This window comes from Amblyomma americanum, chromosome 1 (genome assembly GCF_052857255.1).
Source record: "Amblyomma americanum isolate KBUSLIRL-KWMA chromosome 1, ASM5285725v1, whole genome shotgun sequence".
Lineage (NCBI taxonomy): Eukaryota > Metazoa > Arthropoda > Arachnida > Ixodida > Ixodidae > Amblyomma > Amblyomma americanum.
In genome coordinates this window covers 127,880,261-127,899,677 of record NC_135497.1, presented here as the reverse complement: position 1 = coordinate 127,899,677, position 19,417 = coordinate 127,880,261, and the positions used below count along the sequence as shown (strand labels likewise).

The window sequence follows — 19,417 nt, the reverse complement described above, 5'->3', positions numbered from 1 at the left end:
ATATTCGCGAATGTAGCCCGTGCAAAGAAACTGACGCCCGATGTTTGTTGAGCAGTTCTGAGAGTTGTGGGCGGAGCGGTTTCGAGCGCTATCATGAAGGTTAAGCGTCCCAAAGGCGAGCAAAGATCACGCAAAAATTATTTGCCCTCTATTAAACAGCGATTCGTTTACCGCTAATCACATGTTTGGCCGCCGACCACTGTCAACCTGTCGGACGGTAGGATCCTAACAATTAATCTTTGCATATACTACACAAAAACAAATATGCCATTAGGCTGCTATATTTCTTGAACAAAGTAACTATCACCCTCTGTCTAGAATGTTGTGTTGCTCCATGGGGAAAACAGCCAGCTGAGAGGATGAAAAGAGAGAATGAAATGAATAAAGAACTTACCACCAGCAGTGCTTCCTTGTCAGTGTTGACTGCTTTCAGCTGCACAAAAATGACAGAGCTTCAAGTAATGAAGAAAGCTGGACGAGTTGGTGATTCATGCTATAACCTTGGCACAAAAGTACAGGATGAAGTCATATGGAGTGGTTCATCCATTGTGCTTCTTCTATGTCTCGTTCTTTTTGCTGCTGCCAAGTTTATATCATGATAGTGCTCCATTAGGCTACACAGAGGCTGCATTTTTCCTCAAGTGATGAGAACAGCCTTCAAAGGTAAGGCTCCCATGACGTTTACATTAAGATACTGAGTTTTTGCCAGCAGGAGAACTATTGGAACCAACAAGGAAGAACTGACGCCACTAGCTGTTTTTGAGAATTACAGTCAAATCCCTGACACAGCAATAAAGCAGCAGTGCACATTTAAGTAAGCAGGTGATAGAATTTTTTTTTCAACCATGTCATGCAATAAGAATATTCAACACATTAAAGCAATCATGTTCAATTACACATAACATTGAACAAGTCATGCAAGAGCATTTGAAGACAATTAGCTGTCAAAAATAGCACACCTCTTCAGCAAGCCTTTTCAACTGGTCTTCCAAGGCATGGCAAATCTCACTGGCTTTAGTCAACTCGCCCCGACATTCCTGCACAATGGCAAGGCAGAAGGCAAGAACATCACTATAGGCAGAGCAGATGTTTATGGTGTCACTGTGGCTCTCAGCCACTCCTTTCCTTCGCTAACCACACGGTGGATAATTTTTTTTTTGTTATGGATATAAGCGTGCACTAGGCAAAGGAAATAGTAAGGTCTGAAACTATTCACTGACCTTGTACATACTGCTGAGGGCCGCATTATCACAGCAGATGCGATGTATCGAGGATTTCAGCAAATTCACCTCGTGCTCAGAGCTTTCCAGCTGTAAATTAAAGCACAAATACTGCTGAGAAAAAGCCTGTATAGCCAGATTTGCAAAAAACATTCCCTTCTGTGTGCAAGGCTTTAAATTGTGGAAATGCACTATAGACAACTGAGAGACTGAAATGGAGAAAAAAAACTTTGCTACTATGCAAACGTTCTTGCAATTAGGTGCCTATCTTACTTTTGAGGCAATCGTGTTCACAGAACGATTGCTGGCTACACCGCTTCCAAGGTGATAAGGATAAAGTTAATTCAGGCAAACTTGGCACCCACCTCTGCTTACTGATAAAAGCACAAGTTTAAACCACCCCTCATTGACGAACTGTGGGCAGACAATCATCACAAAATTTGCAAATCATAGTGGTTGAATAAGTCAACAGAGCAGTTTTGCAGGCAATAAGAGAGATTTTTCAGCCCTTGGGTCATTAACCCTACATGTATTTCAGGCCTTTGCTTCTGAGGCAATATTAAAAGCACCAGGGCAAAAGCATCCAGTAAATCAAATGCACTCTCACAAAAGCTTGGCATCCAAGAGTGACTTACCTTCAACAGAAGCTCATCATAATTGCCGGATGTCTGCACCTCACAATCAGCCTGCAAGTGAATACACTTTCTATGCTTGGAATGCTCGCTAAAACTGGCAGCTATATCATATCTCAAAATGCTAGTGCAAAGCTAACAGTCACGTCAGTGAACCAGAGATGTTAGCATTCAAACGCAGTGTCTCTATCCATAGTGTCTGAGAAACACAGTGTGTAGATAGCATGAATACATGTACAGATTTGGTCATAAGCCCCTATATACCCAGAATGCAACAGAGCATCCATGCCTATACTGCTTGAATGTGTTTAATCAGCATATTTGAAAGGCAAGCACTGCTGCTGCATATCATCATCAGCCTGACTATGCCTACTGCAGGACAAAGGCCACTTCCATGCCTCTCTAATTAACCCTGACCTTTGCCAGCTGTGGCCCCCTTATACCTGCAAACTTATTAATCTCATCTGCCCACTTAACCTTCTGCTGTCCCCCGCTATGTTTGGGTTCTCTTGGAATCTATTCCGTTACTCTTAAGGATCAGCAGTTATGTTTCCTTCGCATTACATGCCCTGCCCAAGTGCATTTCCTCCTCTTAATTCAATTCGACTAGGATTTTACTGACAAGTGAAAGGAACACCAATGGGAGCATCTATCTCTGTCGTCATGGCCAATTTAACAATGGAACACGTTGAACAACGAGCCCTCAACTCATTCCACCCGAAACCAAAGATTTTCCTCGGGTATGTCGACGACTGCTTCGCCGTCATCAAAAAATCTGAGACTCAAAATTTCCTTCGTCATTTAAACTCCGTAGAACCTGACATTCAGTTCACGCAAGAGGTGGAACAAGAAAACTCTCTGCCGTTTTTGGACGTCCTCGTGTCCCGAAATGACAAAACCCTTCAATTCTCCGTATACCGCAAACCAACCCACTCAGGCCGGTATCTGCACTTCTCTTCGAACCACCTGACAGTCCATAAAGCATCAGTGGTGAAGACACTGTTCAGAAGAGTTTAGACACACTGCAGCACAGAACTTTACAGAAAAAAAGAACAACGCACTATATTCAAAGAACTCCTCATGAATGGCTACCCAAAAGACTTTAATCATAAAACCATCTGACATCAAAAACACAACATTCTTCAAGAAATCAATGCACAAAGACCAACGCCACCACCAAAATACGTTACTTTGCCTTATGTCGGAGGTGTCAGCGAAACCATCACCCGAATCCTGAAAAAATTGGGTCGCCAGGTTGCGCACAAGCCCACAAACACGGTTGCGCTTTGCCTACTTGTTCCCAAAGACCGGCCGCCGAGAGAAAGAGCCCAAGGCATCGTCTACCAAATTCCATGCGCCGACTGCGACGCAAGCTACATCGGCGAAACCGAAAATTTCAAAGAAAGAATTCGGCAACATAAGAACGACGCCCGCAAATTCGCAAGAGAGCGCAATCCAGTAGCTGAACATTCCGAGGACTCCGACCATAGAATCAACTTTGAAGAAACCCGCATCCTCGGAACCGAAACAAATTACCACAAAAGGCTCCTTCTGGAATCATGGCATATCCAAACCACCCCGAACAATATCAACCGCACAAAAGAAAACCAGCCCCCAGTATATGCCCAGAGACTTCGCTCTTAAACGCAACGAAAAAAAGTCGCCATTTAGCACCTCCCTGCAGTGCGCCAGCGTGACTAACAGCCTACACCTCCCCCCCCCCCCCCCCCCCCCCCCCCCGCACCTTTCGCGTCACAGCTGTCGTTCTTTTCACCCCCTGTCGTTTGCCCTCCCCTTCATACATAAAAGACGCTAGCTGCTGCCTTCAGTCACCCCTGATGAAGGAGCCGAGTCGGCTTCGAAACGTTGGGTTAAATTTAAAATTTTTGTTGGAGATGTGCAGTTTATTATAAACGATGTCGTTTACCCACATTTGTTCCCTCATCCACCCTACCCTCTTCCTCTCTCTTAATGTTACCCTTATCAATTTCCTTTCATTAGCGCGCTGCACTGTCCTTGACTTAAGCTGAACCCTTTTCGTTAGCCACCTTTCTGCCCCATAGGTGACTACCAGTAAGATACAGGTGTTGTACACTTTTCTCTCTAGGAATATTGGTAAATTTTCATTCATGATCTGAGGGATCCTGCCGCATATGCGCCATCCCATTTTTATTCCCTAAGTAGACGTATTCCCTTACCACTTCCAGCCCTTTGCTACCAGATCACTACAACTTATTGCACATGTTCCAGTGCTCAGACACTCCACACAGCATTCAGTTTCTACAGCATTGCACGGAGTTGGAGAGATGGAGTACGGTGCATGCAATCTCAGGGTAGTACGTGTCCAAGTCTGCCAACCTACCTAAACAAGTGGCACAGAACATCTGTGGTCTTGACCTTTATTGTTGTGTAACGCTAGCAACAAGCAAGAGAGAGCCTTACCTTGGGCACCAGGCAGCCATCGGTCTGCACTGCATCAGTGACCTGAAAATATAACCCAAGTGTGTGATTGCAGTTTAGCACACTGACAAAATGAGCCCACAGCAAAAGCTTTGTGAATTCAAGCTAAAGAAATGCAATTTAATATTCGATAACAAACATAATTTAATTTTCTTTGTTGAGTGTACCATTTTTATCCTGCGATTATTTCTCTGTTTTTGTGACAACAGGGTATGCACTGTTCACCACTGGCATGTGTTTCAAAATCAACTTCAGTGGCAATGGAAACACGTGTTTCTATTGCGACAACTAGCAAGCCGGGCAGGTATCTGCCCTCTTTGCAACCTTCTTTCTCACGACTTGTTTGTTATACTTCCTTAGCTTGAACTTGAGTAGCCAAATTTCCCATGCATCTACAGCCTCATGAAAAAAATCTCCACGCCAGAAAGTAAATTAAAACTTTAACTTAAAATTAAAAGCACAAAATTTGTGCAAGAGGCAGTCCTGCCATGCCAGCTATTTCAAGACTGAATTAACCCAGAAACAGCCAAAGGTGTACCAAGGTTGTTTTAAATTAATGATGGAAAGACGGTCTAATGAATATAATTGTTTTTAATGAAATTGTGCAAAAAAGCGAAAGGAGCCCCACAACTAAAAAAGAAGTTACCTTTACTTTGATTGAAACAGCGGCCCTTCCATCAACTATCAAAGCTCCCTTGAGTGCTGAGCGTGCATTTGAAAGTAAAAAGAAAACTTGTTGGACGCTTGAGCTTCCCGTAGTTGCGTTATTGGGTCGCCGCCGCATATCAGCAATCGTAGTCAGCAGCCATGTGTGGGGCGCCAGTTTGCTGCTTACCGATAGCAGCCATCGGCCGCCGCCCGCGCGCGCGGGGAGGGGATGCCAGATTGGCGCATTGACATAGCAGCTGCTCAAGGCCAGCACCAAGAGCGATGCGATGGAGCCATACAGCAAAAATGCAACCACGCTGTAGCATGCCTGATATCTCGTTTGTCTCGCATTTACTTATCGTGTGATGTTTTCGTTTCAATTGTAAGTTGACCCCAATGCTTCGGATTTTCAAAATTTAAAAATAGGTCGACTTACAATCGTGTAAATATGGTATATCTTGCCATAAAGAACCAGAAAAGCAAAAATAACAAAAATAATTTGTCTGCACATCAAGAGTAGCATTTGAATCCACCTGTGTGCAAACACACATAAAAAGAAAATCTGTACCTCAGCGAATGTTGCCCTTTTCATGACCAAACATTTCCAGCTGAAGACCAAGATGTCCTTGGCATTCAGACTTCTTTATTATTACAAATTTGCAATTATTTTTCCTCTCAATGTTTTTCAGTTTTTATTTGATTTCAAGAACGCAGAGTTATACATCCTGCACAGGACCACAAAGATCTCACTTCGAAGAACCACCACTGCAGAAGGCATGCACAGATAAAAATGCAACATACCATGCTCTCCCGCCGGTTCTGTTCTTGCTCAAGCTGTTTGGAAAGGCTGAATACAATTTCTTTCAAGTTTTGATTGACCTCCCTGCAATGTGATGAAGATGTTTATATTTAATGCTGCAATCTTTCCTTGAGGGTTTAGAAATAGTTGCATAGCATCAATCAGACTTCTCTTTAGTTTTAACAAATGAGCTGGCAAGAAGACCAGCCTGCAGCGTATTCAACATGTGTTGCAGTTCGTATCACGCAGACAATGAAATGATTACAATGTCTATTTCACTCATTTGGGATTCCCTGTGATGACACCCATCATGGCTTTTGCTATGAGCAGGCTACTGTAAGCATAGACTACTTTTATTCAGATAGTGCAGTACACTGCTGGCACACATTACTGAGGTCATAACCAATGTGCAGACATAGCCTCAGTGTCACCTTTAGCAGTTGTGTACAGGCAACAAAACTGACTTATGCTTGCTATACAAAAAAATGACGGATGATTTAGTTTGGCTAGGCCAAATGCCAATTAGGTGTGCTAGCACTTCAGTCTCAAGCTGAGGCTCGGTTTCCAAGCTCAAGCAGGCTTCAAAGATTGGCAAAATCGGCAAGTGGGGTTTTTAGTGCTAGTGCACTGAGCTCCACTTTAAGGGTGTATGCAGAATTGGTCATTCTCTACTTTAGATTCATAGATAACTGGGAGTGGCGCAACGGTAAAGTGATGTGCCACTGCCCTTTTTTACTAGAACTAAAGAATATTACGGCAGGAAACAATGTATCATTTTTTCCCACATATTTCTCGGTTATTGTCCTAATTGGTACACTTTTTAAGCGGTCCCATGAAAAACGTAACTGTAGGGTTCTACTGTAGGCCTTTTTTTTCTGTTAAAGAGGGAATGTAACTGAGCAGTCATTTTATGTAGAAGATGATTTCACAAAGTAGAAGAAAAGACACCATGCTGCCAGTGGACAATGACCTAAACCAGTCATGTCCCGACAGCAGAACTTTGTCTATTCTTTTATCTTTTACATGCCACTCTCACTTGGGATTTCTCTATGTGCCAATGACATTTACTTCAGTGCTCTGGAAATACGACGCACACCACGTGCTCATGTGCAACTATGGAAGGTAATCAACCTGTCAGAGGCATTTCACAGCAAATAAAGCTTTGTGATGCCTTCCAATATGCATGCTGCAATCACATTCACCAATCGCAATCTTTTGTATTACGTACTGAAACAGCCTCATACCACAAGCGAAAACCCGCAAATGCCAAATTACAGCAGAAAAATCATCTGTCATGGTCACTACATGCTCGTGATTTATTCAGCAAACACTTATTTTTATGTTTTTACCATCTAAGCAGCCTCCAGTGGCATATGTCAATACTCCATTGACTCTTTCATGCAACTGTGTGCAATGCTCTACAAGAAAAGTCTGCAGCAGTCTCCGCTATCTGCAGGGCTTCTCATAGGGTCCTATCACATGGAAAATATCTCAGTGCTCATTGACTCACTGCCTCAATTTGAATAAGCTGGTGCCACATAATGGGTTTGAAAATGATCCTTACAATCATAAGGACCACATACTATGAGAGCAGACTTGCATTGACCCCGTGTAAAAACAGAAATCACAATAACTTAAAAAAAGATTACTGCTTCCCATGATACTCTTTGAAGGCCACACTGCTTTCATAAATTCATTTTTAATCCTTAAGTTGAAATGGCAACTCCACAGTGTCAGATGTTAAACGAGTGGTGCCATTTTTGTTGTGTACCAGAGCCATGTATGTGTTTTTCACAAGTCTTTGCCTCTTAGTACATTTTGCAGCGACCAAGAACCAAAATTGCCCCATTAGAGTTGCAGTAGCATCTATTGACAGGGCTCAGATGGTCACTCATTTGCGGCAGTTTCACTGGAAAAAAAATGGCTATGGTTTAGCTCTGGTTAAATTTGGAGTGATGCGATGGCTACAGCTGGCCAGGTGGAACTCGTTAAGTCGAATTGCAAAGTGTTTTTCGCCGCTCCGTTTCACTGGGCGTTCCTTCTTCATCTTTGTCCGTGGACCTGGAATCACTCCCCACGGCCCCCTAACTCGGCTTCGCTGGCACGCCTGCAGCTGCTCCGCAGCACATGACCAGCCACGGTGCCGCCACAGAGCTCAAGGGTGCCACGCTGATGGCTTGAAATGCTAGTGTAAGGTAGCTATCGCTAAAAAACAATGAGAATACCTAAGCTCTGCGTTAAGGGTTTGACGTGATAGCTCAAGGGGTTTACGCTCATAAATGCCAAATTAGTCATTCTCTACTTTATATTCATAAATGCCTGGAAGTCTTCATACCACTCCTGGCACAGTGGTGTAGTGGTTAAGTGATGCGGAACTGCTCTGTGAAGCAGGTGCTGCTACTGGTGGGTCTTGCGCGTCCTAGACTGCTCTTCCTGAGCAGCCAGTCATTAACGACCACCTGCTATGGTGGGCAGTTTGCTCACAACCCGGTGGGTAGGTAGTGATGGTGCTGCAATATCACATTACCTAGGTGGCCTGTTTGCATCCTAGTTAGCTTCCCTGGGGATTTTTTGTTCACGATCAAAAACACCATCGTTGCCGACGCCGGATTTTCTGCAACACGAGCGCCTTAACACTATCACATTAAAAAGCGTACTACGAATCCTTTTCAAGAAAAGTGCACAGCACTACCTATCATCACCGTATCATTGTGATTTGTGAGTTGTGCATACGCAGAAGATATTTTCTGCCTGCTAACTTTTACCCGCTAAATTCAGATCTAATATCACACTGTATCACATGCTTTCTGTGATCAGCATGCGTATGATAGTGTGCATCACTTCATGTTTCACCACTTCCTTTGGAGTAGCCTGCAAACTATGTTATCAGACAAGCATACTGGGCTACCATTAGAGAGTGCCTCCTCCCTCTTTTCTACTAATGGCCAGGGGCTGTTCTAACAAAACTTGCACAGAAAAATGTTTTCAGCAGTAAAGAATGCCACATAATATCACAGCAACCGAAATAAATGTATAAACATGCAATCCTGTTCAGTTTCAGTGTCTGCAAACTTCGTAGAGCAAACAGATTTATTTGCAAAGAAGTCAAGTGATCTACAAAAGGGCTGAGTAAACAAACAAGATGTACAAAACAACTTCTGCCACACACCTGAACCTCTCTGACTCATCCACTGCTGCTACTTTTTCCTGGACAAGACTGGCAAGCTCCTCTCTCTTTTCCTGATAGTTTTTCAAGAAAAGACAAGGAAGCATTTAGTGCTGTGCACAATCACAATCAACAATTTTGAGCATCAGTGAAATAAACAAAAACATTCAACTTCACAAAAACGAAGTAGTTCAGAGTGAACGAACTCCTCAATATAGCAACGGCAATCTAAGCACTCACAAGGCTGCAAGACAGGTCTCTGGAAAACATGGCAAGTGAAGCATGCACAAAAGTGATAACTGGTTTCATAAACAAAGCCTAAAGAGTTAACCTTTTATACTTCAAGGGCTAACACAAAGTGTGCTACCGTAAGCTAGCCACAACCATGCTAAGGTGCAAACAAAACACCCTGTAGAGACATGAAAACAATACCCCGCCACTGTACATATATGTGAATGGTAAACACTGAGAAGTATGCCCTGCAAGATTATTCTTCAAGGTAACTGAAAGCATTACTGTTATGAAAGCCACTTTTGGTGATTTCGAGGCTAAAAAAAAGTAATGGTTAAAGTATCTTGCAATCCAACATCGACATTGGTTTCCCATGTGCAGCTGTCAATTATGCTCACACATTTTATACACTTGAGTGATGCAACAAGTGACAACCCAGGTGCAAAAGATTTGATTCTCCACTCAGCAGTGAAAACTGAAAATGCAAAGGTGGTCACAGTAAAATAATTGTAGCCTGACAGAAGGCTCAGTGCACATACACTAAAACCTCAATATCTCAGTCACAAAACCAAAGAAAAATTGAAATAAACAGAGCCTTGAGGTCAACAAAGCACAAAACTTTCAAATGTACTGACCATGTATTTTATAACTGTAAGCCTGGATCTATCTATATCTAGCAGTGCCAATTCCCTTCTGAAGAATAAGCACTTGACCATTTACTAGAAGAGTCTGGCGAGCGGCACAGCAGTGCAAGAAACCCAGCCGACAAAGACCAGTGTGCTAGCTTGAACCTGTTATCGTGCTCATAATGTGGATCAAGGCAGTAAGGGCCACCACCATCTCTGCCATGTCTCAAATGATACTGCTGCTCATGGGAAAAAAGATTCAGAGAATCACCCACATGTACCCGCTTCCTGCCTGCCCTACCGTCATTGTCCTAGGAAGCAGACTCTGTACATGCCTCGTGTGAAGTCAAAATTGCACAAAATCATGCAGGGAAACAGAGCGGCAGTAATGGGCGCACACTCCAGCCCACTAGTAGTGCAGACCAACCTGTTCGTCAGTAGCATGACCTGTAGGCTGCAACAACCACCGGCCAACAGCCCTCCTTTCCTTTACCAAGTTCTCACAAATCATATTCCAAGATATCCAAACTTTGTCATGAAAAGCTTCCAAGATACTAATATATACAGTACCTAATACTCTCCACTGCATGACATGGAAAAACTTGTTCAACTTCGATCACAGATATAATTAAAGATATGCGAGTTGGAGTTAGTGGAGATTTACTGTAATTGCACTGATAAGACGAAACAGGAACAACCACAGAAATAGCAGCCAACTGCTTTGCAAGACAGTCTTCAGAAGAAATGGTCGAAACGCGCTGTTTACTTTCTTACCAAGCAAAATGCTGAGAAAAGTATACACCACAAACTTGCTGAATTTTTAATCTATATGAAGCATGAATTCCGCCCACTGATGCTCACAATAACACACCCACCCACTCCCCCAGTAAGGCTACACATTGAGCCAATCATTTAAAATCAGGGCTGAGATACTGATCAATTAAATGCACAAATCAGCAAGACTTCATCACGATCAAACTTATTAACCAATTGTTCTACAGGAATGATGTCAGCCAAAGTGGCAAACAGAAAGTGCACTGTTTGCTGACCAAGTCAGAATGTTGGTTGATGTTTGGAGGTAATATCTTGTCAAACAATGGATGGCCAAAATGCACAAAGTGTGCCTTATCAAAGTTATGCAAGTACATGCTTGAAGTGAATTTATGCATTCAAGTAGTCAACCCTTCACTGCAAAAGGATATGCCAGGCACAGTTACAATCTCTTTCCTAGCAACGATTTTATGTTTAGAAAATGCAACGAATGCAGGCTTGCACTTCTAGCAAAGACAGACAAGAAGGTGGCTGCTGTAAGCATGCAGTTCCAGAGAAGATTCAGAACGCTTGATATGCCAGCAAGCAAGCCAAAAAAAAAAACTTTCTGCTACAGAAGTGTGTGCGATCTGTGCCCACACAACAATATGCTCGGTTATTAAGGTATCAAAGGTTATTAAATTATTTGAGTTAAAACTGCGCCCACTCCTGCTTGATAGGCACAGATAGCAAGCCAAGCCTGCAGGTTCTATGCCTCATTGTTACACAACTGCATGCCATCAAATGCATGCAAGCAATTCAGACAGCCTCTAGAATACCTGCAGCTTTCCTTCCAGTTGGGCAATCTGTGTGTCCTTTTTGAGAAGCAGCAGGGCAGCCTCCTCTCGTTCTTCAGCCTCCATCTGGGCTGCAGCCAGGGACTCCCTGGTGGCGTGAGCACAGTGCGATGTACTCAAAAATCATTCACACCGCTAGCAGAACTACAGCATTCAGTCACAGAGCAGTGAGTTGCAGTAACCGCTTCAGGTTCCCCGTGAAGTTATGCCTTCCACTAATTAACATGCGAGCACACCATAGTGAGTACCTGTGGTTATGGCTAAGGATAATCAAAGTTGGGCAGACTGAGATATATTTGCAAAAGGTCCTACAGCCAAGCTATGCGAGATCCAAACACAACAAAAAGCTTCAACTGTGCCACTCTCAGTTATGTGCAGCTAAGTGCACATTGCAATTAAGGGACTATTCTGGTAACTGTGGAAAAAAAGATCACAAATAAAATCTCAAAATCTCACTTGAGGGACTCGGCTTCAGCCTGCACTCGTGCTAGGTCACCAGCACTATCTGCAGCAAGCTGCTCAAAGTTGGTGATACCACTGCAGAGGCCTTCAATTTCAGCCTGCACGGAACAAACCAGAGACAATCAGTGGAATCCATACATCATATGAACGTCCCGCCTCTAAGAAGCGGTGTGGTGACATTGGCTCCGGTTTGCTGTGCGATATCAAAGCACATAAAAGAATTCTATGTGACTAATAATAATAATAATAATTGGTTTTTTGGGGAAAAGAAATGGCACAGTATCTGTCTCATATATCGTTCCATACCTGAACCGCGCTGTAAGGAAAGGAATAACGGAGGCAATGAAAGAAGAAAGGAAGAAGAGGTGCCGTAGTGGAGGGCTCCGGAATAATTTCGACCACCTGGGGATCTTTAACGTGCACTGACATCGCACAGCACACGGGTGCCTTAGCGTTTTTCCTCCATAAAAACGCAGCCACCGCGGTCGGGTTCGAACCCGGGAACTCCGGATTAGTAGTCGAGCGCCCTAACCACTGAGCCACGCGCGTGACTGGAAATAATTTTCTGTTCATGCACTACGGCATCCCTCACAGCTCACATGCAGCTTCGGGACACTGAAACTTCACTTATAAAACACAACCGTCAATCCTAAGCTCTCATGCCCAAAGGAAGCATGGAAAACAGCCTACCATCTGCTCCCTGATGACAGAGTCCATTCTTGCGCACTCCGCAGAGAGTCTCTGAACTTCTTCTTTCTTCCTGGCCAATTCGTCACTCATGTCAGAGGTCACTCTCTCGGAGTGGCTCCAGTGATCATAGAATAAGGCTGTTTGGGAACAAAAATGCCCCACCTCTCATTGAGAATAGATGTTTCTGCACAAAAATGCTCCAGACTTAAAATCAACAAGCCCCCTGCACAATAACAGCATCTCCCTACTTTTGGAGAAATTCTATTTGAATAACAAAGAAAATACTATTCTGCATAGAGCTCTAGTCTACATCACCTTGATGTCATCTTCCTGAGAGAAGATTGGTGTATTTTTTACTTCTTTCCTTATGTAGCTGCTTTGTTTTCCAACTATTTACAACTTGCATTCTGATTTGTCACACAGCAAAGGCAAAGATATTAGTACAATGAGGCCCACCATGCACATTCGGAGGTTGCAGACATCCATTATTTGTCACTCTACTTGACACAAAAAAAGGCTATTAGAATACATTTGTCTAAACAATAATGCTTAGAGCGCCGTTGGGAGGAATGACCCGAACCAGTTGGCTGCAGACTCAAGAACAAGTTTTTTTTAATCCCTTGTCATTGCCCAAGTGCCATCTCGAAGCTCGAGCATTCTAGCATGTGGCTCGTGTCACTTGGTCATTTTCAGTCACTCCAATCGTCCAGAGAGGAAGCTGCTAGAACCTAACCCAGGTGAAAATCTTCAACTGGAAATTCAACTGGGAGTCACTGACAGCAGTCGGAAACCAACTGGTCCAACCAACTGATGTCCAACCAGTTAGACATCAACTGGTCCCAGTTGGAAGCCAACTGGTTCCACTTTCAAACCCAGTTGGGGACCAAGTGAGAGGCAAATGGTCAAGTTCGCCATGAACTCAGAAACATCAATTCCCAGTCGAGAGCCAAACAGTAGGAACTGGGGACCAACTGGGAAGTAAGTGGTTCCATTTGTGGGTCAAGTGGGGAGCAAAAATTCCCAACTGAGGGCCAACTGGGCAGAATTGGTCGTGGGTAAAAACCAAATGGGAAGCTTTTTACTGCTTGGAGGGACGCTGAGAAGGAAATAAATGCTGCTGCGGCTCCGCACATCGTACGGTCATTAGGCACAGAAGTAAATGTACTGTGAAATTAGATGAAAGCTGGCTTATTGGCGAGCATCATTCCGATCGCACTGTGTGCACTGCATGAAAAAATGCCCGTAGACACTCTCCTTGCGAATAGCACCACTTCCCTCGTAACTCTGCACTGTTAGCATGGGTCAACACGCACATGCTGGGAATGTATCGTGTGAGTGCGTTATAGCTAATTTTTTCTTTGTTTTTATTAAGCCCATTCTCTTTGTGTCTTCAACCCGTTGTGACAGAGACGTTTCGGACAGTCTAACGTTATATTTATTGATTTATAATTGCCCAACCACCCAAACGAGCCTCCATTTCGGAGACCGTGACTACCGTGACCAACCGTAACTCCAGCCTGGGTGCGGGTGTCATTCTCTATACCCCCATCGTTGAAGTTCGCAGCGTATTTTATCAATAATAGCACAAACAATGCGCAAACAATTACAGCTATGAGAAAAATAACATGTTAGAGTTTTAAATTATTAAGTTATTCTTCATGCTAGAGAAAACAGAGTACTAAGCATAAAAGGTTGCCGATACAAAACAAGTGCCAGTTTCACGCACACCGCCCTTCCTAGGGTAGCCATAGCAGCAATGGTCGTGCAGATTGAATGCGCAATTTCTCATCGTGTTCCGCATTGTGGTTGAAGAACCTCAACATAGAATTAATTTTTCGCATACTATTGTTGGTGAGATTGTTCAACAGATCTTTCCATGATGGGGCTGAAGGAAGACAGTTTGCTTGCTTTTACAATTTAGCCAAGTGGAACCGTCAATACGAATTAGGACTACAAGTCGTTTTCAGTGGTGGGAATCCTGCCCTTTGAAGGTGCATACTCAGTTTGCTCATTTCAGTGTATTTTATGCTATTTTTGCATACGTACTGAAAAAATTCCAACGCATTTAGCGGCACGTTATATTTTTGCGCTCACTCGTTTGGCTGTCTTGCCAAATTCGCTGTGCATTGAAACAAAGGCTGGTGATGTATGCAACTGACCTCTACTATACGAGAAGTGGGCATGCATTCGAATCGTGTGCCCAAGTGCATGTGGAAGCAAACTCCGCTCAGCACAACTGCGTTTTAATGCTGCAGAGAGCACCCCTTGATGCCTCATAGACTTGCCTCGGTAAAGACAGCGTAAATTACTGGGCTTGTTTGCAGTTGCTGTGTGCTATTCTCTTGTTTGTCACCTATAAAAATGAGCTATAATGTTTTGTACTGCAGCAACCCTGACCTTTTAGACTCGGCAGAAGAGTATTAATGCCACCGCAGCTGTCTAAAACATGAACGTACCCAGCGAGAAGATTCAAGATTTAGTGAAGGCACAAAGGGCAATAAACATTGGCGCACTCAAAATCATCCTCAGTGTTTCGGGCTTCCATGACGGCCATGTATACTCGCTTACTCAAATGTATTTGAGCTAGCTAGTGCAAGGACGTCCAGACGCTCCCGTAGAGATGTCTGTGACTGGGTCGCAGTAGGCCCCCGTTGCACCTGGGATTGCAACAGGTCTCAGATGCATCTGGGATTGCAACTGGTTCCAGATGCAACTGGTCCCAGATGCAACTGGTCGCAGTTGCAACTGGAAATTTGTTCCTTAAACCAGATGGACTGGGACCAGTTGGAAACCAGTTAGAAACCCATTACAAATTTTCACCTCGGATTAAAGTGAGTCATCTTTGGGGGGCCAAGACAAAGAAGAAAGTTCCGGAAAGTGTTACAACTACCAATAGTAACACAGCCTCGACTTTCGGCATCAGTTTAGCTAATCTGATGCGGCTGACTTAAATTTTCCATTATGGAATACGAGAACCTGTTGACAGGTGCATTTAAAAATGCCATCCACCAAGAAGTGGTGATGTTTCCAAAAGCTGGCAGCGCTGAGAGCCAAACTGCAAAAAAATATCACAACGGGCTATTCTCAGCTGCCATACACAGCACACCGTCACAGTTACCTCCATGTACAAAATAACAGGTTATTAGGTATGCATTTCCGACAACTCTAACAGCAGTCCAAATAGCACTAAATATAAAGTGTAGCACAAGTGTTTTCAAAAGTGCAGGCATCTTCCTGCAGCGAAGAAAGTCAGTGCACCTAGCCTAGAAATTGAAAATTGGTTTTTGGGGAAAGGAAATGGTGCAGTATCTGTCTCATATATTAGCAAACCCTGAAAGGAGGGACTAAGAGAAGAAACGAAGAAAGAGGTGCCATAGTGGAGGGCTCCGACCACCTGGGGATCTTTAACGTGCACTACACATTGCACAGCACACAGGGCGCCTTAGTGTTTTGCCTTCATCGAAACGCAGCCGCCGCAGTTGGGTTCGAACCCAGGTACTCCAGATCAGTAACCGAGCGCCCTAACCACTGAACCACCGTGGCGGGTGGTACCTCGCTTAAAATTAATACTTAGCACCTGCTTATACAGAGAGAAAATTTAGTGCAATGACTAATGCATGGTTTCTAAAGTGAATGAAACCATACAAAACCACTCTGCCATAGTGCAAAAAATTTACCCAAAAAAAGATAGAACCAAATAAGGTGATGCACGGAACAAACTTGAAAGTTTTCCTGCTTATAAAAGTGCAGCCCCAAGACTGAGAGATCTCCAGCACAAAATGCACATCATATGCACATCATTCTGAGCACAACTAGACACTAACACTGAGATGTGCCAGTTATCCAAGAACGTTGCAACACCGTCTTTGCCTGCAACATGCACAAAAAGAAAACAGAAATGTGGAACTCACAGATCTGTGTGCGCAGCCTCACCGCTTCCCTCTCAACACTGCAGCCAAGAGGAAGGTGAGCAAGCAATGCAGTCAAATACATACGCAATCTCTATTCACACATGTGAGCTGGAAATCAGGCTGAAATGACCACTTACGTCTGCAAAGTGGCCTCAAAAGGACCTTCAGCAATTGTGCTTTCCTGTATCACTTGCTTCAAGGTACCCATGGCACTGGTCAGTTGATGATGTACTTCCCGAGTTATGTTTTTGGCAACATCTTTATAAATCGTGAGGTGATCTTCAAGACTTTCTTTTGCTTGCTATAGAAATAGAAGTGGATGCCATGCTCAAAGCAGCTATCTCCATGAGAAACAATGCTAGCTAGTGTGGGAATTTGTGTATGGAAACAACACGCAGTTGGACTGCAACATTTCTGAGCAGGCAAAAAAGAAGAAAAAAAATGTAACACATGCTGTTGGGAAATGGCATTAATAAACTGACCTGAAGCTCATTGTAGTCCTTCTGTTTTTCTGCAAGGACTCTGTTTTCAGCCATTAGGGCATCTGGAAACAGTGCAAAATGGTCACCATTATTTGTCAACGTATTATGGTGCAAATGCAGGACTATATTACACAGTAGTAAAGGTAATGCAGCTACACTGCAAAAGGAAATGGCATGGCAGCACATTGCAGCTCCATTGCAAAGGTATTAAAGACTATACACTCCAATAGCAATTCCAGTCTATGCACAAGTCAAAATAACTTCATGGCATTAAACACCACGCGAATATTTATGAAAAATCTGTATTTAGTGTGCATGCACTTATATCTGTATGCTTCCCAAGAGCACCCTTGTTTCAGAGTGCACTGTTCTTAGTACAGTTTGCATGAGTTAATATATTTATGTGAATATGGATATCATACAATTTAAAACATATTGACAGAAACAGAGAAATCAAAACTTCGACATTAGATGTTAAAACAAAATGAGGATAAATTTTTAAGTATACCTCTCTCTCCAGTCAGAGCTTCTATAGTGGTCTTTGCCGCTCTTTCTCTGCAAAACAGAAGCAAGACTGTCAGATGCGTCGATAAATTTGTTGGGAAAAGATGAAAGCTGTAATTAAAATAGATCTTCAACATAGCTACAGCCAGCCACCAGAATATATCCTAAGCTTCATATGAAAAGATAATCTCCACACCCTTATCACACACCGCCCCCAGGCAACAGTGGCCTGCCCTATCCAATCGAATCCTGCTTTTCAAGCCATTCGCAATTTCACAAGCTTGTTCGCCATGCACCACTTGTTGACTTGTTTTGGCATTGCCAGGTTGGCAATGCATTCGTAAAAGTGGCGAAGAAAATTGAAGTCATACAATGGCATCGGGAATACGGAAGGAACGTGCCCCAAATGGCTCGAGACTTCGAGCACGACCGGAAATGGATATGAGACTGGGACAAAAATTTCAAGAACTTGCTACGGGAAACCAAAACTTCAAAGAAAGTTGAGTAAAGAAGCGTTGCTGTTTAGTGAATACGTGGAAGATGCGCTCCTTGACCGGGGAAGAAAGGCAGGACGTTTTAAGTACATGTGCACTGTGCTTTTTTTTTTCCTGGCAGGAAAATGTCGCCACCATCTTGAATTTCGGCGCCATTCCGGGATAGCGACCCCTCACCACTTTGCCAGTAATTTTGACTTGCGGTGGTGGGGGCGCTTGCTCGGAATTTTACGGTAGGTATTCAGAAATTTGCATGCATGGGAACAAACATCATCTGAAATTCTTTGCAGAGGCACTTGTCATAAGAGTGCAAAAAGAAAAAGGCTAAAAAGAAGTTGCCCCTTCAAACAGCAGAGCAATGCACCCAACATATGTGCTTCCTACTTTCAGTGGTGCTGGCCTGTTGTTCTCAGGTGATCTTTATTTCTTTTCCTGCCCATTCTACTCTGTCAGTAGTGCCTGAGCTAGTGCCTTTATCCTAATTTGGTAAAACCCTCTCTCATTTATATGTTACGGCCATTAAAAGTAAACATAATGTAGGTTTCTATCACAACCTTATAAGAATTAACTTTTGTTGTATTAGTAGACTCGGCCCACGTCCACATCCCGGCTGAAGGGATACAGGAGACAACTGCTAAGACAGATAAACAAATATACTTTGGGTGTACATCTTGGCCACACTAAATGCTGAACACCCATGCTGAAAAACTTCCAAGTGCCTTAAATAATGCCTGTCCTCACAATGAGCTTAAACATACCATCAGCAAGCAAAATATAACTCAGACATATTGGTAGTACAACACTTCGTTTTCCCTAATGGCAGCCACACACAGAAAATCAAGAAATGTTGAAGATTATTGGTAACAATCTTTATCCTGCAGTGGAGTCCTCACTGAAGGTGAAAACAACAACATATCAGGGGTGAAATGACAAGCTTGTGGCTGCACTGAACCCTGCCCAGCTTTTACCTGTCATTCAAGGAGGTGCGCTCATCTCTGAGCTGCTGCACGGCACTGCCTAAGGCCTCAATAAGTTTCAGGGCCGACCTATCGTCCAAGTCAGACAGGTCGCACAGCTTGCTGGCCAGCATTCGCAGTTGTGCAATGAGCTGGTCCTTCTCCTCCTGGGGTCAGGCGTGACAAAAACAAAAGGTATTTCATTTGCAACCACATCTGAGCGAACAACAGTATAGAGATTACTCATGCATATGATGTCAGTAGCACGGAGAACCTATATGCAGGTAACTATGACTGCAAAACATGGCATTCAAACACATAGCCAGTCACAGCTCATATCATCACATGGCAGCCTCAAGAGTGTCACAATGTTTGGAATAATCTGATCAGGAGGCCCACCTCGCTGTAGGCTACAAGCATATTACAGCACTGCTGCGCAAAAGCAGAAAACCTGCTCCTGCTGCTCAAATACTGGCTTCTATGTTGGAGCTTCTAGAGGGAACACTCTACTCCATGCAAAATTTGATCT

General features: G+C 43.5%; 1 protein-coding gene across 5 annotated transcripts in view; it reads right to left on the bottom strand.

Annotated features, from left to right (window-relative positions):
- LOC144113647 (uncharacterized) overlaps positions 1 to 19,417 on the bottom strand; it is a 53,497-nt gene that overhangs the window by 10,716 nt on the left and 23,364 nt on the right. For all 5 annotated transcript variants that reach the window (XM_077646836.1, XM_077646835.1, XM_077646837.1 and 2 more), the window contains exons 6-20: positions 18,901 to 19,055; positions 17,443 to 17,489; positions 16,935 to 16,996; positions 16,590 to 16,753; positions 16,453 to 16,490; positions 12,542 to 12,678; positions 11,846 to 11,949; positions 11,372 to 11,477; positions 8,929 to 8,999; positions 5,762 to 5,843; positions 4,295 to 4,336; positions 1,856 to 1,906; positions 1,221 to 1,310; positions 960 to 1,037; positions 395 to 433 (exon numbers count right to left, since the gene is read on the bottom strand). In XM_077646836.1, the coding sequence (XP_077502962.1) occupies positions 395 to 433; positions 960 to 1,037; positions 1,221 to 1,310; positions 1,856 to 1,906; positions 4,295 to 4,336; positions 5,762 to 5,843; positions 8,929 to 8,999; positions 11,372 to 11,477; positions 11,846 to 11,949; positions 12,542 to 12,678; positions 16,453 to 16,490; positions 16,590 to 16,753; positions 16,935 to 16,996; positions 17,443 to 17,489; positions 18,901 to 19,055 (1,266 nt within the window). The remainder of the gene's footprint in view (positions 1 to 394; positions 434 to 959; positions 1,038 to 1,220; positions 1,311 to 1,855; positions 1,907 to 4,294; positions 4,337 to 5,761; positions 5,844 to 8,928; positions 9,000 to 11,371; positions 11,478 to 11,845; positions 11,950 to 12,541; positions 12,679 to 16,452; positions 16,491 to 16,589; positions 16,754 to 16,934; positions 16,997 to 17,442; positions 17,490 to 18,900; positions 19,056 to 19,417) is intronic.